The sequence below is a fragment of the Chaetodon trifascialis genome, chromosome 15 (assembly GCF_039877785.1).
Source record: "Chaetodon trifascialis isolate fChaTrf1 chromosome 15, fChaTrf1.hap1, whole genome shotgun sequence".
Taxonomy (NCBI): domain Eukaryota; kingdom Metazoa; phylum Chordata; class Actinopteri; order Chaetodontiformes; family Chaetodontidae; genus Chaetodon; species Chaetodon trifascialis.
The window spans coordinates 7,291,336-7,306,310 of NC_092070.1; the positions used below are offsets into that span (position 1 = coordinate 7,291,336).

Below are 14,975 nucleotides of genomic sequence, written 5' to 3' on the forward strand. Positions count from 1 at the left end.
CTGCTGCTGCTGCTGCTGCTGCTGCTGCTGCACAGTCTAAAGGCAGCAGGTACAAACAGGTGCCTGAAGTGGTCTGTTTTGCTCCTGGCTGGGATGATCCGGTGTCTGAATGAGCCGCCCATCTGTCACAGCTCGTTGCCGAGGGGCTGAGAGGGGGTTTTCCAGGATGGCTTTGATCTTGTCCTTCATCCTCCTCTCCATCACTGACTCCAGGTTGCCCAGTTCCAGCCCGACCTCAGAGCTGGCCTTCCTCAGCAGCCTCGATGCCACCACCCCCGCAGACCACAGCAAACAACAGAGCACTGGCCAGTAGAGACTGATCTGCAGGAGCCTGTTACACAAAAGTACCAAAGAAAGTGTCGAAAAAGTACCGAAAATCACTTGTTGTGCAAAATGGCTATTTCAGAATATTCTATAATTGGAATATGATTATTGATGCACTAATATTCAGACATCATTAGCGCTGCAGCTGCTGGATACGGGGCTAATTTTAACGACATACTGTTATATGGTATATACTGTGTAGCTGTTAGCTAAATGCAATTGAGTAAAAAGGACAAGATTTGCCTCCTACATGAAGTGGAGTGGAAATAGTACAGCGACCTCAAGTACCTTAAAATTGTACTTGAGTTCATAACTTATTACATTCATCCTCTGGAAAGCCTAATTTAATAGCCATCAAAGATCAAAGTAAATTGAACTGATTTCTGTATGAAACCAAATGCTGTAAAATGTACCTCATTTCAGAGCTCATGTCAGTCACATACTGTACCCCTTTCTAATAAATGATCTATGCTGTAATCAGTGGTTTTAATCATTGTTTAAAGTAATTTACCAAAGCTTTATAGATCAGTTGTAGGCCATTAATAAGAAAAAGTTTTGGTTTGTCAGGTTGTGAAAAATCTCTGGCTGGTGAGTTTTTACTAGTCAAGTAATTTAAAAAGTCTACCCGGTCGTTAACATTGGTACAAATACATGATACTTGAGCCAAAACTGTTATTAATACCTCTATTCAAAATAGAAATAATTTATTAATAAAAACATTTGTTTACATTAACAGGAACAAATCCCACCCAATCAAAAAGCTACATTGAGCAGAGACATGGATATAACATCAGAGGTGTATCTGCCAGTAATCTCAAAAACCATTTATTAAAATAACTATTACACTATTACAAAATAAGCCAAAATTACAAGCAATGCTCAAAAGAATAGGCTATTCTGATCAAGGGAACTGATACAAAAAATACAACAACCTTTGTAGTTTAAACTACAAGATTTTACTATTTTCACATGAGAAGAAAAAAGAAAAAAAAAACGCTGTCACCACACAACTCTTTATAAGAAAGGAAACCAAGTCAGAGCTAGTGAGAGTAATTTGTAGCATCAGCCTTCAATATTTAGTGATGGAGATGAGGACTGATAGAGATGAATAAAAAAAAAAAAAACAGAAGGAAAACCTAAAAACACAGGACCAAGCAATGAACAGACCACTGAGACTCATCACTAAATTCAGCCAAAACTCTGCTCTGACACGTACAAAGTCCAGACATCTTGTTTTGTGCCCACGTGTGCCACATAGAAACCCAAAAAGCACATTAAAAGCAAACATGGAGAAGGCAGAGAGCACAGGCAAGCCGTCTATCACTTTCTTTGGCTTGAGACAATGATGCGGGGTGCTTGGTGCCAACGACTCACAGACGGAGCGACACAGTCTATCTGTACTGGTAATTCATGCTGCCGTCTCCCCTGCCGTAACCCACTGGGCTGTGATACTGAGAGTGGTTGGTGCCAAAGCCCTGGGAGCCTCCTCCACCTCCTCCCTGTGAGTTGTAGTTGGACTGATTGTTGAAGCCTACAAGGAAAGTGTGATAATTAGTGAAACAAACTTCCAGAAAGGTATAAATCTTAATTTCTTTTTTGTGCCACTTGCAGCAGAAACAAGCTGTGAAAACAACATTGACACATAGGTTGATATTGAGAACTTGTTGGCTGAGCTTTCTTACGAGATCTTTCCCACAAACACCTCCCAGTAAGCACAAGTCATCCAAGTATTTAGTTTAGCAGCCTCTTGTTCTCATCGGCACCAAAGCACAGTCATATGCTCAGCCTATCAGCAGTGAACCTGTCTGTCCTCCCTCACCACATACTCTGCCTGTCTGAAGGTAGACAGGCCGTTTACACTGAGTGCCACATGTCAGTCAAAATGATTTCAGAAACTCCCCTTAACTCACCTTCATAACTGTAGTCTTGGCTACCTCCAGCACCCCCCGTCACCTGGCTCGGGTAGGCAGTGCTGTACGAGTATCCGCCCGCCCCCCCCTGGCTCTGGTTGAAACTCTTCTTTCCCTGCCCGTAGCCCTGGCCGTACTGGTTATAGGAGGCCTGCCCCGTGGGGCTGCTGGATTGGTACCCCCCTGCAGATCCTGTGTTTGCCCCGGGGGGACCGGGAAAGGGTGGCTTCCCTCCCTTGTGCATGGGGGGTTTCTTTTTGGGGGGTTTGGCTGCAGAAGTGGCAGTGTAGGCTCCATCATTCTGGTAGTATGAACCATAGGAGCCCTGTGCTGATCCTGGCGCCGTGCTGGCTGGAGCGCCACCTGATGGGCTGCTCGCCGCCCCGGCTCCTCCATTTGTACCACCATTGTTGTAGTAATCTGGGGAATAACAGCATGGCACAGTCTTAACATGGGCAGAACTTGATATATTTTAACAGTGGGCTCTGTGCAATACATTCTCATCGTGTACTCAGACATTAATTCAGACCCTGGAGTAACACAGTAATGAATGGTGATGTCACATTTATTAAAAAAACAAAACATATAAAAAAAACAGCCAGAGCAAGAAGTCTTCCCTTCCCAAACATACATCAGATGTTCTGCCAACAGCCTCAGTTCATCAACGCCTAATGCTGTAACACATGGAATACTGCAAGTACCGAATAAAAGTAAGACCATCATGCATTCAGTGTAGCCAAGACTTAACAGTGTTGCTGATATGACACAGAAACAGCAGCTTCACATAAACAAGGCGACCATTTTTCAAAAGCAAAACAGGAAATAAAAAAACAGCTTCATCATGATTGGAAGTGACAGAAAGGCATTAGAATGAAAGTGTTTTCTTGGTATTGCCATCTAAGTAAACAGTATGGAGACTGAGAACAAAACCAGGCTGTTGCAGTCTTGACAACAGTCCAACAGGAAGTATGCTGTCCAGGTTCCCACAGGCCTTCGCTTAACCACGATCCAAGTGAACGGAAACGAAGCCCCGTCCCCCGGTCCCACACATGGAGGCAATCTACAGTAAATCGGCCCTGCGGTTCGGGGAGGTCCGTGTGTGCAGGTACATCCACAGCAAGCAGAGAGAACAGAAGGTGACTTATGGCTACATGCATGCAGTGGCAGATCGTCTCCCCGAGGTGTCAGGACATGAAAAGTGGATTGGCAAGACAGGGCGGAGGGGTTGTTGTCACTGTATTCCCAGGGTTGTGGACTTGGTGGCGAAGGGAGTTCATGATGCTGCTGGAACACTATTGTGTATTTTGTCCACTTTTATCCTCTCTACAGGACTGTTTTTGATTTTCTAAGACTGGGGAAGATCTATGTCGCAAACTCGTGGTAGCCATAGCAGTCTGAGACAAAGTCACCTAAAGAGTGAGACAGGGCAGAGAAGGGAAAAAAATATCAAAATTAGATTTATTTGGATTGTTTGTTTTTTTTACTGCCATAAATGTGGCAGCTGAACGACTCATTTGGTCAGATTGTGGTTAAATTGAGTTGTTGGGTTTTTTTCTCTTTTTTTAGATTTCTCTGCTCCTGTCACGCTCAGGTAGGTCAGTCCTCAGAACAGGCTGCCAGAGGGAAGAGAAGGGGTTTTCATAAGAACGGGGGGGCTTGTCAAAAACAGATTGAATCCTGTGGCTTAAAGCAGAGAAATGTAAAATCGTTGAACTGGGAACATCCCAACATGTTTTATCATGAGGTCTTGTTTGTTGTTTGCTCTGGAATGAAACCGTTTTCTATAGCGGGCTGCATTTCCTGGTTATGTAGTTAAAACACAGGTAAGAAGTGTTATTCTTTCCACAGTCCTGGCTCGATGCACCTTCCTGCTCCAGGACACATCTATGCTCACACAGTTTGGTTTTCTCACATGATAAATGAAAGCTTAACTGCAGCCCAGACAAAGACTAAGACTCAAACTGGGACTATAATGGGTCAAATGAATACTCACTGTATCCGGAGTTAGCGCTGTTCCCGTAACCATATGTTCCAAATCCACCTGGGGGGGTGACACACATTGAATAAGATGCTTGGACACCCTGCCAATCATGTTAAGCATGTCTACTTTTTACCAGCACACACAGTGTGTCTGCTGCAGTCAATTCAATTCAATTTCAATTCAATTTTATTTACAGTCAAAGTGTGTGTTTACCTCCTTGGCCGTAGCCTCCACCATTATTGAAGCCCCTGCCCCTTCCTCGCCCTCGCCCTCCTCTCCCTCTGCCCCTGGGTGTAGCTGCGTCTCCGACTCCAGAGGCTCCCATCATGCCGAAGCCCGGAGTGTGCTGAAGAAGAAACAAACGTGTTATTTGTACTTCTCATCCACACTAATTTCAGCCTGTCACATCAAATAACAAACGACCATGAAGTTTTAAAATACTACAACCTTATGATTAATTTCAGTGATAACATGCAAGCCCAGAGTTGACATTTCACCAATCAACTTGTCTAATCACATCAAACATCCGAAAAAAAAAAAAAAAAAAAGAAAGACATAACGACATACCGGTAGGTAGACTATAGCAAGTATAAGGTAGGAAAACCTGCTGAATTGTGCTGTTTGGCTCTGGAGATGAAACTGTTCACAACTTCAACACGGCGTATTACATGATGACCCACCGCTATGTTATACCTGCCGCAACCGCTTTATAACTGTGGCCAGACACACAATACAACAACAATAATATAGGCCCTTTCGGTTACTGTTACTTTGTGGGAATAATAAATCTCCTAATGTGTCTCAGCCCATGGGGCATTTCAGAATGACTCAACTTGCCAATTAAGCTCATCTTAGAGAAACTTGAATTCAGACAGCAGACGGCCGCATTTTTCTGTGTAATAAAGAAAATAGGTGCAAGAATATTTCATTTTATCATTTTCTGAGTTTCTTTTGAGACAGGACAGGCTGGGTCTAGCTGGTTAGCATGCTAACGACAGTAGGTAACTGCACCACAATATATAGACGTCTTTGAAATAACGTAGGAACTGTTATTGATTCCCTTTCTGTTGATCATTTCTGCTCATTTTGGAACATTTTAAAATAAAATTCTTACATGTTACACCTTTAAATAATCTCATCAGTGTATGAATACAAAAGATTTAAAACATGAAATGAAGAATGATGATGATTTATGAATTTACAGAAAGATTACCTACTGTATCATGTTTGATACAAACCTTTCAAAATGATCAATTTAATCTCACTCTGACATTGATTTGAGCCTGGACTTTAAACAAATCCACCTTTCATTCAGTGTCAGTGGGCGCTCACCATCGGTGGTCCCTTCTTCTTTTTCGTGGCCTCGGCCACAGAGCCCTCACGGAAGAGCCATTCTAAAGCAGCCAGGGCAGCGTAGGCCTTCGCCACCTTCTTATTGGATCCCGTCCCCTGAAATTTCTGGCCGTCGATCTCCACCTCCATGACGAAGCGTTTGTCGTGGCTGCCGCCGGTCTCTGAGATGAGCTCATACTTCAGGCCGCGCCGCTTCTCATTCAGCTCCATCACGGGGTTCTTGCCATGCTTCGTCAGGATTGGTCCCTGTTGGCGAGCAGTCTGAGAGGAAGGAGAGATTGTTAGCAAACAAAAAAAAACTCAGCTTCTTGCAAATGATCGTCACACAGAGAGCAGCTTCCTACCTCTACAGCATCAGTGGCGTCTGCAGTGGCTGTTCCAGTGGCAGCAGTGGTGGTTTCAACGGGTGTGACGACTGGCTTCAATTCTTCCACGGTGGCAGCTGCTACCGCCTCTTCTGATTTTACCGGCTCGGCAGTCTTTACTTCTACTCCTGTAGGCAGGCCCATGTCCTGGAGGACCTGCACTTGTCCACAGTTTCATTGTGGTTTAGGGAAATGTCAAATAAAAATTAAATTACAGGGAAAAACTGCACAGTTGAGGTGAAATCAAAACGGATTATCTACTTGAGATGTTCCCTGTGAACGCTGTGCGCACCTTTACAGCTACATGCAGCTTGGCAGTGCGTTTGGATGGACCAGAAGCCTCGAAGGTCGTTCCGTCCACTTCTACAGCCATCGTGAAGACCGGAACATGAACTGGGCCAGTCTGAGACACCAGTTTGTACTGGAGACCTGGCTTCAGCTGATTGAGCCTCATCAGAGCGTTCATAGCCTGGGGGGGCTCAGCCTTTTCCTCTGGAGCTGGTGAACAGCACAACATGCAGTAAGAAACAGACTTCACATTTTGCGGGGCTGCAAATATCAGTTCATCTATTGATTTATTTTCTACAGGTTATTAATGGTCTACTCTTTTAAATAAGTTTCAACAAATACACACACTAAAAGAACACTTACATTTCTTCTGCAGTTTTTTCTTCTTCTTATTTGGACTCTTGTCATCCGTTCCCTCCTCTTCCTCAATGGGCCTTTTCATTGGTGGGGCGTACGCCGTACTGGGTGGGATTTGTACTGCATCACAGACACACACAACAATTTGCCACAGGAGCATACAAGACACCTTAGTGCATAACCCTAAAAAATGACCAGCAGTATTTACAGTGACAAGTGTGGACTGCTTGAATCTCACAGGTGAGCTAGCCAGGCTTACCTGTGTAATCAATAGGAGTCTCGCTACGAGGTTTCTTGGGCATCTTAGAGGGAAGGGGGTCCATCCCAAGCACTTTGTGAAGCTGTCCAAAAGCTGACAGTCTTAAGGCATGCTGCACAGAGAACAGAGGGGGTGTCAATTTCACTTTCACTAAACTATGAATACACACACACACACACACACACACACACACACACACACACACACACACACACACACACACACACACACACACACACACACACACACACACACACACACACTTATCGTACTCACCTGTGCACTTGTTGTGATGTCTTCTCTCTGCTGGTGGTCCAAATGACCAATAGCATCTGTGGCCTCCTTCTCACATGGATCAGAGATTCCAGCACCATCTACAATACAACAGTTTAAGATTCAGTTTAGAGAGCAGGAAACAAGCTGAACTCCTAAATGAAGCACAGATAACAGTTAAACAGCATTTGGAGAGGAGTCCCCACATACATACCCGCCATGAGGATTCCTGAAGCCAGACACTCTAAAACTCTGCGCAGAGCTTCTCCTGCCCCCATGGGCCGGTTCCCCGTGCCAATGGCTTTCTCACAGATCAGCTCCAGCGGCTGCAAAGCAGGAGAGAGAGGGAGACTGTCTGAGGATGCTATTTATAAGCTCAGTCGCTCGCACAGAGAGATTGTAGGTCACCGCGTTAGTATCTCTGCAATTTAACAACTGTGATGGCGGTGCCTTTCTCGTCGTTGGCATAAAAACTACTTCCTAACAGTTGTCAGGAGCCACACACATCACCAAAGCTTACAAATACTTTGGTATATCAAAGCTGTTTTGGGTAGGGATGTGCCCGATTAGTCAACTTTTTCGTTAATCGTTGCTACCCTCGTTAGTGAGCATCAGAAAAACTACTTGATCAAACCTATAATCATTGCTTTATTAATGTACACATTTAAATTACAGGACAATGTGTTCATAACGCACAGCAGGGTTCCTGTCATCTTGTGCTTGTACTGACATATTCAAATATCTTCTGTCACCATGTCTGGAGAAAATAACAACTAAGAAGAAATAATTAAGAGATTGATGAGAAAACATTCCTGCTCTACAGAACTTTTCCCGGTTCAGCACATTTGGGTATATTTTGAACAAACCCGAGTTGGTGGCAGTGGTTATAACAGCAGGAGGAAAAGATAAACCAAGGTGGTTTTGGTGAGCTTTATTTTGTGTCTGTGTGCCTTAAATAATAACATTAGCTTCTGTAAGTGGCGTCTGGTGGCTTTTGCAAGAGCAATATAGCTGCTTTTTCTATTAAGCATGAAGAACCTCACTCTTTCCATAATGTTGTTAAGCACTATAAGACACTACAGGACAATCTGAGCCTGTCAAATGCAAACGCTGTCAGTGGATGTGCTTTGACGGAGCGCAAAAGCCCGCAGGGAATACGTTGCAGCCGAGGCTCCAGCACTCACGTTGAATCGTTTGACTAGTCGACTAGTCTAAGTTTAAATCTCAGGTTAATCATCGGGGACATCCCTAGTTTCAAGGAGGCTCTCACTCACCCAGCCACGAAGAGGGGCCCACGTGGGGACCCGGGCACACAGGTCCCGTAGGATCCGGATGACGATGACACAGGAGCGCAGCCCGTTGGCTCTGGCCTGGGGACACAAGCGGGGAGGGGGGTGGGAGGGGCATGAGGAGGACAAGCAGCCTTAGTCAAAGAGGAAGACTACGTGAGGCCTAAAGCAACATAAACGTCCAAATAAATGAAAGGAAATAAAAACGAAGCCACACAGACTATAACAGCTTAGCTTTGTCATTATGGAAATGTCTGGAAATATCGGATGATAGAATAATGCTTGATCACTTTGTTGGAAGAGCCTGCGTATGATCATTCACATTCATGGTGGTAAGTCAATAGCCAACATGATTGATGGTGTTGTTATTAGACATAAAGCATTTCTGTTTGTGGGGAAAGACATGCATATGAATTAAGGTTCAGGAAGAAACATGTAAGTAAAGCTACCTTGAAGTTAATACCAGCTCTAATGTGAGAACAGTGAACTACTTCAACTATTTAAAACAGGGTGTGCATTGTCGTTGAATAGAGTAATAGTGAGTGAGAGTGAAAAAAGAACTAAAAGGTGCAATATTCCTGTTGATTTTGTGGCACACAGAGTAACAGTAACAGCCAGAGAGCAGGAAAAGTTGAGGCCACATACTCTACAAAAGCTGCAGAGATGGAGCACTGATTGCTATAGTGTGGAAGCCAAAGATGACACAGGCCACAATACTGTAATGAATTATTAACACGGTCCACTACAAAAAACATTTTCTCTTCAAAACTACAGAATGGAGCAGCAGAAAGTGCTCTGCAAGTAGCATAAATGTGAAAACAACAACAACTCACTCACACCAACACTGACATTATAGAAATATTGCACCTGGATACATGGTGTATTAGTCCCAAATTTGGTTTTGCTGATTGAGTTAAGCAGCTGTGAGGGAGAGTAAGGAATTCGGGGACTAAAAAGCAGCATTGGACTTCTTTTAAAAATGGCACTGCAGTAGAACCTGTTAAGTGAGCAAAGCAACTCTACAACAGTGTAATGACAAAGGTTTCCTAAGAAACAAACATCCAGATCATCAAGTATTACTACAGGAAGTACACTTCAAAAAGAGTAAATAAAGAAAAAACACATGGAACGCCCAAATAAAAGACGAAAGAACAAACAGCAGAACTCAAAACTACTTCTGTTTTAGAGACAAATAAAGACAAGATCCAAACCTGGAACCACTTAGCGTGGCGGAGAGACGCCAAGGCAGTTAGGCATTTCTGCCTGTCCAGAACATCCGGGGGATCGTTGACTGAAAGCGATTCTATTGGCAGGTGGAATAAGAAGACAAGGTACAGTTTGACCAAGGGGAGTTCTGTCAGCCGGCCAGGGGGAACACAGGCAGCCTTCCCAAACCACAGGCAGGAGGGGGAAGGGGAGGGGGACCCCTCCACTGCAGAACCACCACACGCTCTCAACCTCCCAGGTCATATGCCTTTGCATGGCCCGGCACACGTGATTACACTCAAAACCCGCCAGAACGACAGCATTGTGAAGTAGATTTTAACTTGATTTAGTAAAAAATAACATACATTAAAAAAAGCCCTGACATAAAAATTGGTTGAATCAAATGGGAGGTTGTCTATGCATGGTTGCCTTAATGGATGCTTCAGTGCTTAGAAAAGGTCTGCTTTTCTTTTTGTGGCCTTAACAGGAGGCAGAGCCCCTCCCCTTTGCCCCTATACTGGGTACACTGCACTTTGCCCCTTCCGAGACAGAGAGCGGCCAGTTGGTCAAAGGTCCAGCGTCCCTAAAAATTGACAAACTAGAAGGCTTGACAGAGAGAATCAGAATTGGAACCACAGGCAGAAGTTATCAGATGCACAAAAAGTGGGTATCAAAACAAGTCCACACTGCAGCAAAACTGATGGCTTTAAAAAAATTAAAATAAAGTTTAAAAAAAAAAAGAGAGAGAGAGACCCAAACTGGGCATCACTGTGAGCACGGGGCTACAGATAAGGTCAAGGTTCAACACCGGCTGAAACGGAGAGCCTCACTCCTGTCGAGCACTCTCAAAGAACGTCCACTACTGGAATTCTCACTTTGTCCTCGTATCACTACAAGTAAGCTGAATGACTACAAACACATTCAGGATGCTTTGGTCTATCGCTCCCTAACAGCTGGGGCGGGTGCCCCGGATTCTGAGCGTAGTTGGACAAACATGCAGAATCCAAGTGTCACTTGTCGTTATCTGTTGGGCCGAGCCTTCCCTGTTTAGGAACATCAGAGACAGTCAATAGCCCACTGTTGGGTCAACAAAGAGTTTCACCACATGTTTTGCTACTCATTTTTGCTGCAATGCAAACCGTTCATCATCAATGATAAAACACATGCAAACAAAGTGGTCTCTGTTTTTGTATTTGGTTAAATTCTCAGTAAGCCTTCATTTCGTTGCTGACCTTGATCATTAAGGGGGAAGAGAAAGCCATGTCTTCAGAAGTCAGAAAACTACCTGCCCTATACTGTATATTGGGCCATCAAAAATGTACAATTACATTACATGGAACTACGAGAGTGTCTAGAGAGCTATAAGCATAGCGCAGTTTCATTATGTGACAGTGCCTTCTTGTCCCCTAGCTCCATTGAAGGCCCAATAAACAATATCTCTCTAGCCTGGTTGCCTGCCTGGCCTCCCTGCTGGAGAGGAGGCGCCAGTGAAAAACATTCGAGCCCCCCGTGTAAGAGCTTACCTCCAGCAGCAGCCCTCTCCATCTCCTCACGAACCAAAGGGGATGTCAGGTGAATGGTGAGGGTGAGAGGGGGTTCCTTGGTGTTCTTGATGACAATACTGGCTTCACGGATGTGCTGGGTCACCACATACTTGTCTTCTGTCGCCTGAGGATGAGCAAGTGTTTAAGATTTGACACAGACAAGGTCACTGCTGAAGATTATTTTCTCAATGAATCAATTGTTTGGCCGACAACCTGTCGTAATAAAAACTGTGAATAACACAAGCTTTAATATCAATATCTGTATCGGCTCATAAACCAGTATCATGACAAAAATGTTCTCACATTGTTCAGTGCACTGAAATAGCTGAGCCACATTCTCACCTTGAGCTGTGTGACAAGATTTTCAGACACTTTCTTCAGCAGACTGATGGTAGGTTTGTCCTTACAGAGGAGCACCAGCTCCAGGTCGAGGTCCCCCTTCAGTAGCAGGCCCTTGGCAACCAGACCCACCCTCATTACGCCACGCAGGGAGCGGGTGGCCTGATCTTTGTGCTCACTATCACCACACACAGCACATACATGGGAGAAGTACGAGAAACACATTAAGTGAAAGTTGGTTTGAAAAAGTGACTACTTTCGTACCAGCTTGAACATGACATCGCCTCACCTGTCCTTATCAGTGTCTGTACTATCGGAGTCGGACTTGGAGGTTCCCTTCTCCTGTTTATCCAGCCAGTCGGAGACGGCCTTGAGGGCCCGCTCTGTGTGAGATACCATGTTCTGTACACTTTCCAGTTCCTCCTGAGTTGGGTAGATTACTGAGTGTTTGGCCATGACATGGCGGTCATCGTTCATGAAGACACGCATGGAGCGGTGGCGCATGGGGGGAGGCTAGGGGCGAAAATATGCAAGATTGTTAATTAAGAACAAATAGCGGGGACGTTTACGCTGAATAATTCATTGTAGGTAGGAACAAACAAGTCACACTCCAAAATATACTTTATATTGTGAGATCGCGGCCTTAGTGAATGACAGAAGCATCCAGGAGGGATGTTATGAACTCAGTTATGGGCCACAGCAAAACCTGACATCAACTTTTGACAATGCATCAACACCTCATGGTGAGTTGAGCCGGGAGAATTAAAACAACGGATCATTACTATTTATAGTACAGACGAAGGGCGCAAGAAGCAGGGTTACTGAGTTACCTCGATCACTGGACCAAACAAAACCCAGAGCGGCTCTTTGAACTTCGGTTCATGCTGCAGGTTTGAAAATGTTCCAGGTTCGATTCAGATCAGTTATTCAACTAACTTCATTAATCCTGCTTTACGGGACAGGCCTGGAACAAGCATTTATCAAGATTAAAAGATCTACTTTCTTTGTCACTCTCTAGTCTTTGATTAATTAAAAAACTGAACAACAAGGCCTCATGTCTAGGCCAAGCTTCTAACACCAGCGATTACACAAGCCGAGTGTATGCACAGGCAGCCAGAGCCAATTTAGAGGCGAGCGGTGATGTGGAAGCTGCAGCATGTGTTCCTAAAGCCCCAGGCAGACTGGAGTAACAAAAAGCTGGCACCAGTCCTGTGACTTAAATTAGATGTGACACATTTATTTGTCCTGTTAACAGTGACATTTAACAAAAAGGCCAGTGTGTTCTGTGCTTTGGCTGCCTACTGGTTGTCAGACATGAAAACACACAACGCAGAGATGCATAATTTCAAATAGAGACTGAAATTAAATCATTACCATTGTTATTCTCGAGGCCGTGGTGACTCCTATATCCAGTGAATGACAGTGTTAAAAAAGGGCTTCTCTGCAGCAACGTTGCAGTCCGTCTCTATAAGGGGGAGGACATGCACACATTGACACAACGTAACAGTAAGACAGCATTCAAACGATCCAGTTCAAACCAAGTTGTGCTTATCTGCAGACCACAGACAACTAAACTTGTTGCACAAAGGATGGATGGAAGGCACACATATCTGACTTTAAGGGATGCCTGTTGATTTGAAATACGTTGGTAAGTCTTCCTGAGGCTGATACCACTGAAGGGGGTAAAACACAGTCAGTGTCAGGGTCACCAGCTGCAGCAACAGAGGAGCATTGTTGGCACAGCAGCAAATGTCTCAGGGACTAAACACAATGCCTGCTTTCACATGCAGAAATGCTGTTCACGGTAAGGTATCTTAACTTCAAGCAAGATGCAGACATTCAGATTTCTAGTAGGCAAAAGCATGACCTTGAAATGCATTTTGTTCCATAACACACAGTTAAATGAGAGCAGCGCTTCTAGAAATGGTTGATCTTCTGAGTAGACGTCAACCCAAGTTCCTTCACGGATGACTGGCTGTTCATCCGTGGTGCTTTAAATGATTTGAGTATGACTGCTACTGTGTAACTGCATCGAAGTGATGTGATCAGGGTGAAACAGTGAGCCTGAGCGGCCAGGCAGCACATCGCATTCATGTATGGTGACACGCCCACTGTGCTCGCATACTCCAGAGCAAACTTTTCAAGATCATTCACAGCATTACAGAAGTGGTGTCGACTTCGGTTGCTGTAAAGGCAAATGATGCGAAACTATAACGAGCTGCGCTCCTTCGTCACATGTCAACAGGTTACTGAAATGAGGCACCAATCAAAGAGCTACAAACTTGCGTTGCACCTGTTAAACTTGCATTTACAAGAAGTCTAAACTTTATTTCCGGAGGACGGGCGAGTTATTAAGAAGTAGTCCAGCCGCAGCTGTGGGACCCAAACCTCGCATCTCCATCAGGGGAATTTAAAAACAGACGCCATTTTAATTCAGTGCAGTGCCTGACTGGCTAACAGTTAGCTAACCTCCACACACAAAAAACGGATCACCCATCGTTTAACGCTGCGCCGTGCCAACATGCTCACGGAGCATCAAAACACAAAAGACAACACCTACCTATCATGCTTGTCAACTGAATAACTAAACAGACTGGAAACACTTCACGGAAAATGTGTGTTTGTATTTGGATGTTGGTGTGTTGCCATCAGACACCAAAATGGTCGAGGAGACAAGACCGAGACCCCATTGAATGCTCAGCCACAGTTAGCATTTAGCGGGTTAGCTTAGCCTAACAAAGCCAAATGGACTTATTCTCAAAACACATACAAATAAACACGCTTGAATAAACCAACACGCTTTGTTATTTCTCTTAACGTCAAGAGGCCACCTAATACGTACTGCCTTTATGTTAAGGTATGAAATGATACATTTTTCTTACTCACCGTTGTATCCTCCGTGCAAGCGGACGGTACTGCACGCTAGCTCCAGGTCTCGGCGGCAGGAGTGCTAACGGAAACGCCCACGATATGAAAAACCATTATGCTCATTGGACAGAAGTTACATGTGACGGCAATTGCAGCCAATCAGAGAAAAGGGGTTCCTGAGACAGGGGCGTGGCCAATAATGGTGCCTTTGAATTGGAACTGTCTCCCATCAACAGCTGGCTGATTGATTCACTGTTCATTGTGTCTCGCCTTGAGAATAATATCGATTAAAGCACCATCATGGCACTGGTAGCTATAACCATTATACCGCATCAGGTTATTCTTATTTCCAACATGTGTCGAGAGCTACTCTGCGAATGCATTTGACCTCTCAACAATAATGATACTGCATATTTTAACCACAGTGGAGTGATCACTTGCTTCAGAAGCTCTGAAAATCTTGTATGGAGAATCACTGGCAGCTTTAAAGCTAGGTCTGTTGTGTGTTGTTAGGGAACTGCAAAGAACTAACACAGATGAATCTACATCACCGAATGAGACTTTGCATCAAGACAACAAGTCATTTTTGTGTGTGTGTTGACCCAAAATCTGCACTTTG

The 14,975-nt window shown here is 44.4% G+C and overlaps 1 protein-coding gene across 4 annotated transcripts; it reads right to left on the reverse strand.

The window, feature by feature from the left end:
• Positions 1 to 993: 993 nt before the first annotated feature.
• On the reverse strand, positions 994 to 14,440 carry ilf3b (interleukin enhancer binding factor 3b). 4 transcript variants are annotated; one of them, XM_070980274.1, is made up of 18 exons: positions 14,375 to 14,440; positions 12,863 to 12,953; positions 11,778 to 12,001; positions 11,492 to 11,666; positions 11,129 to 11,273; positions 9,611 to 9,702; positions 8,385 to 8,480; positions 7,325 to 7,436; positions 7,114 to 7,211; positions 6,838 to 6,949; positions 6,585 to 6,698; positions 6,226 to 6,431; positions 5,913 to 6,089; positions 5,548 to 5,829; positions 4,429 to 4,561; positions 4,228 to 4,275; positions 2,235 to 2,654; positions 994 to 1,855 (listed from the first exon to the last, which is right to left on the reverse strand). In XM_070980274.1, the coding sequence occupies exons 2-18, from the start codon at positions 12,863 to 12,865 to the stop codon at positions 1,716 to 1,718; spliced, it is 2,577 nt and encodes an 858-aa protein (XP_070836375.1). In that variant the 5' UTR covers positions 12,866 to 12,953; positions 14,375 to 14,440; the 3' UTR covers positions 994 to 1,715. The 4 variants fall into 4 exon arrangements, with proteins under 4 accessions (XP_070836375.1, XP_070836377.1, XP_070836378.1 ...); XM_070980276.1 differs by lacking the exon at positions 9,611 to 9,702 and having other exon boundaries at positions 14,375 to 14,431; XM_070980275.1 differs by lacking the exons at positions 994 to 1,855; positions 2,235 to 2,654 and adding an exon at positions 2,683 to 3,643.
• Between the last annotated feature and the right edge of the window lie 535 nt (positions 14,441 to 14,975).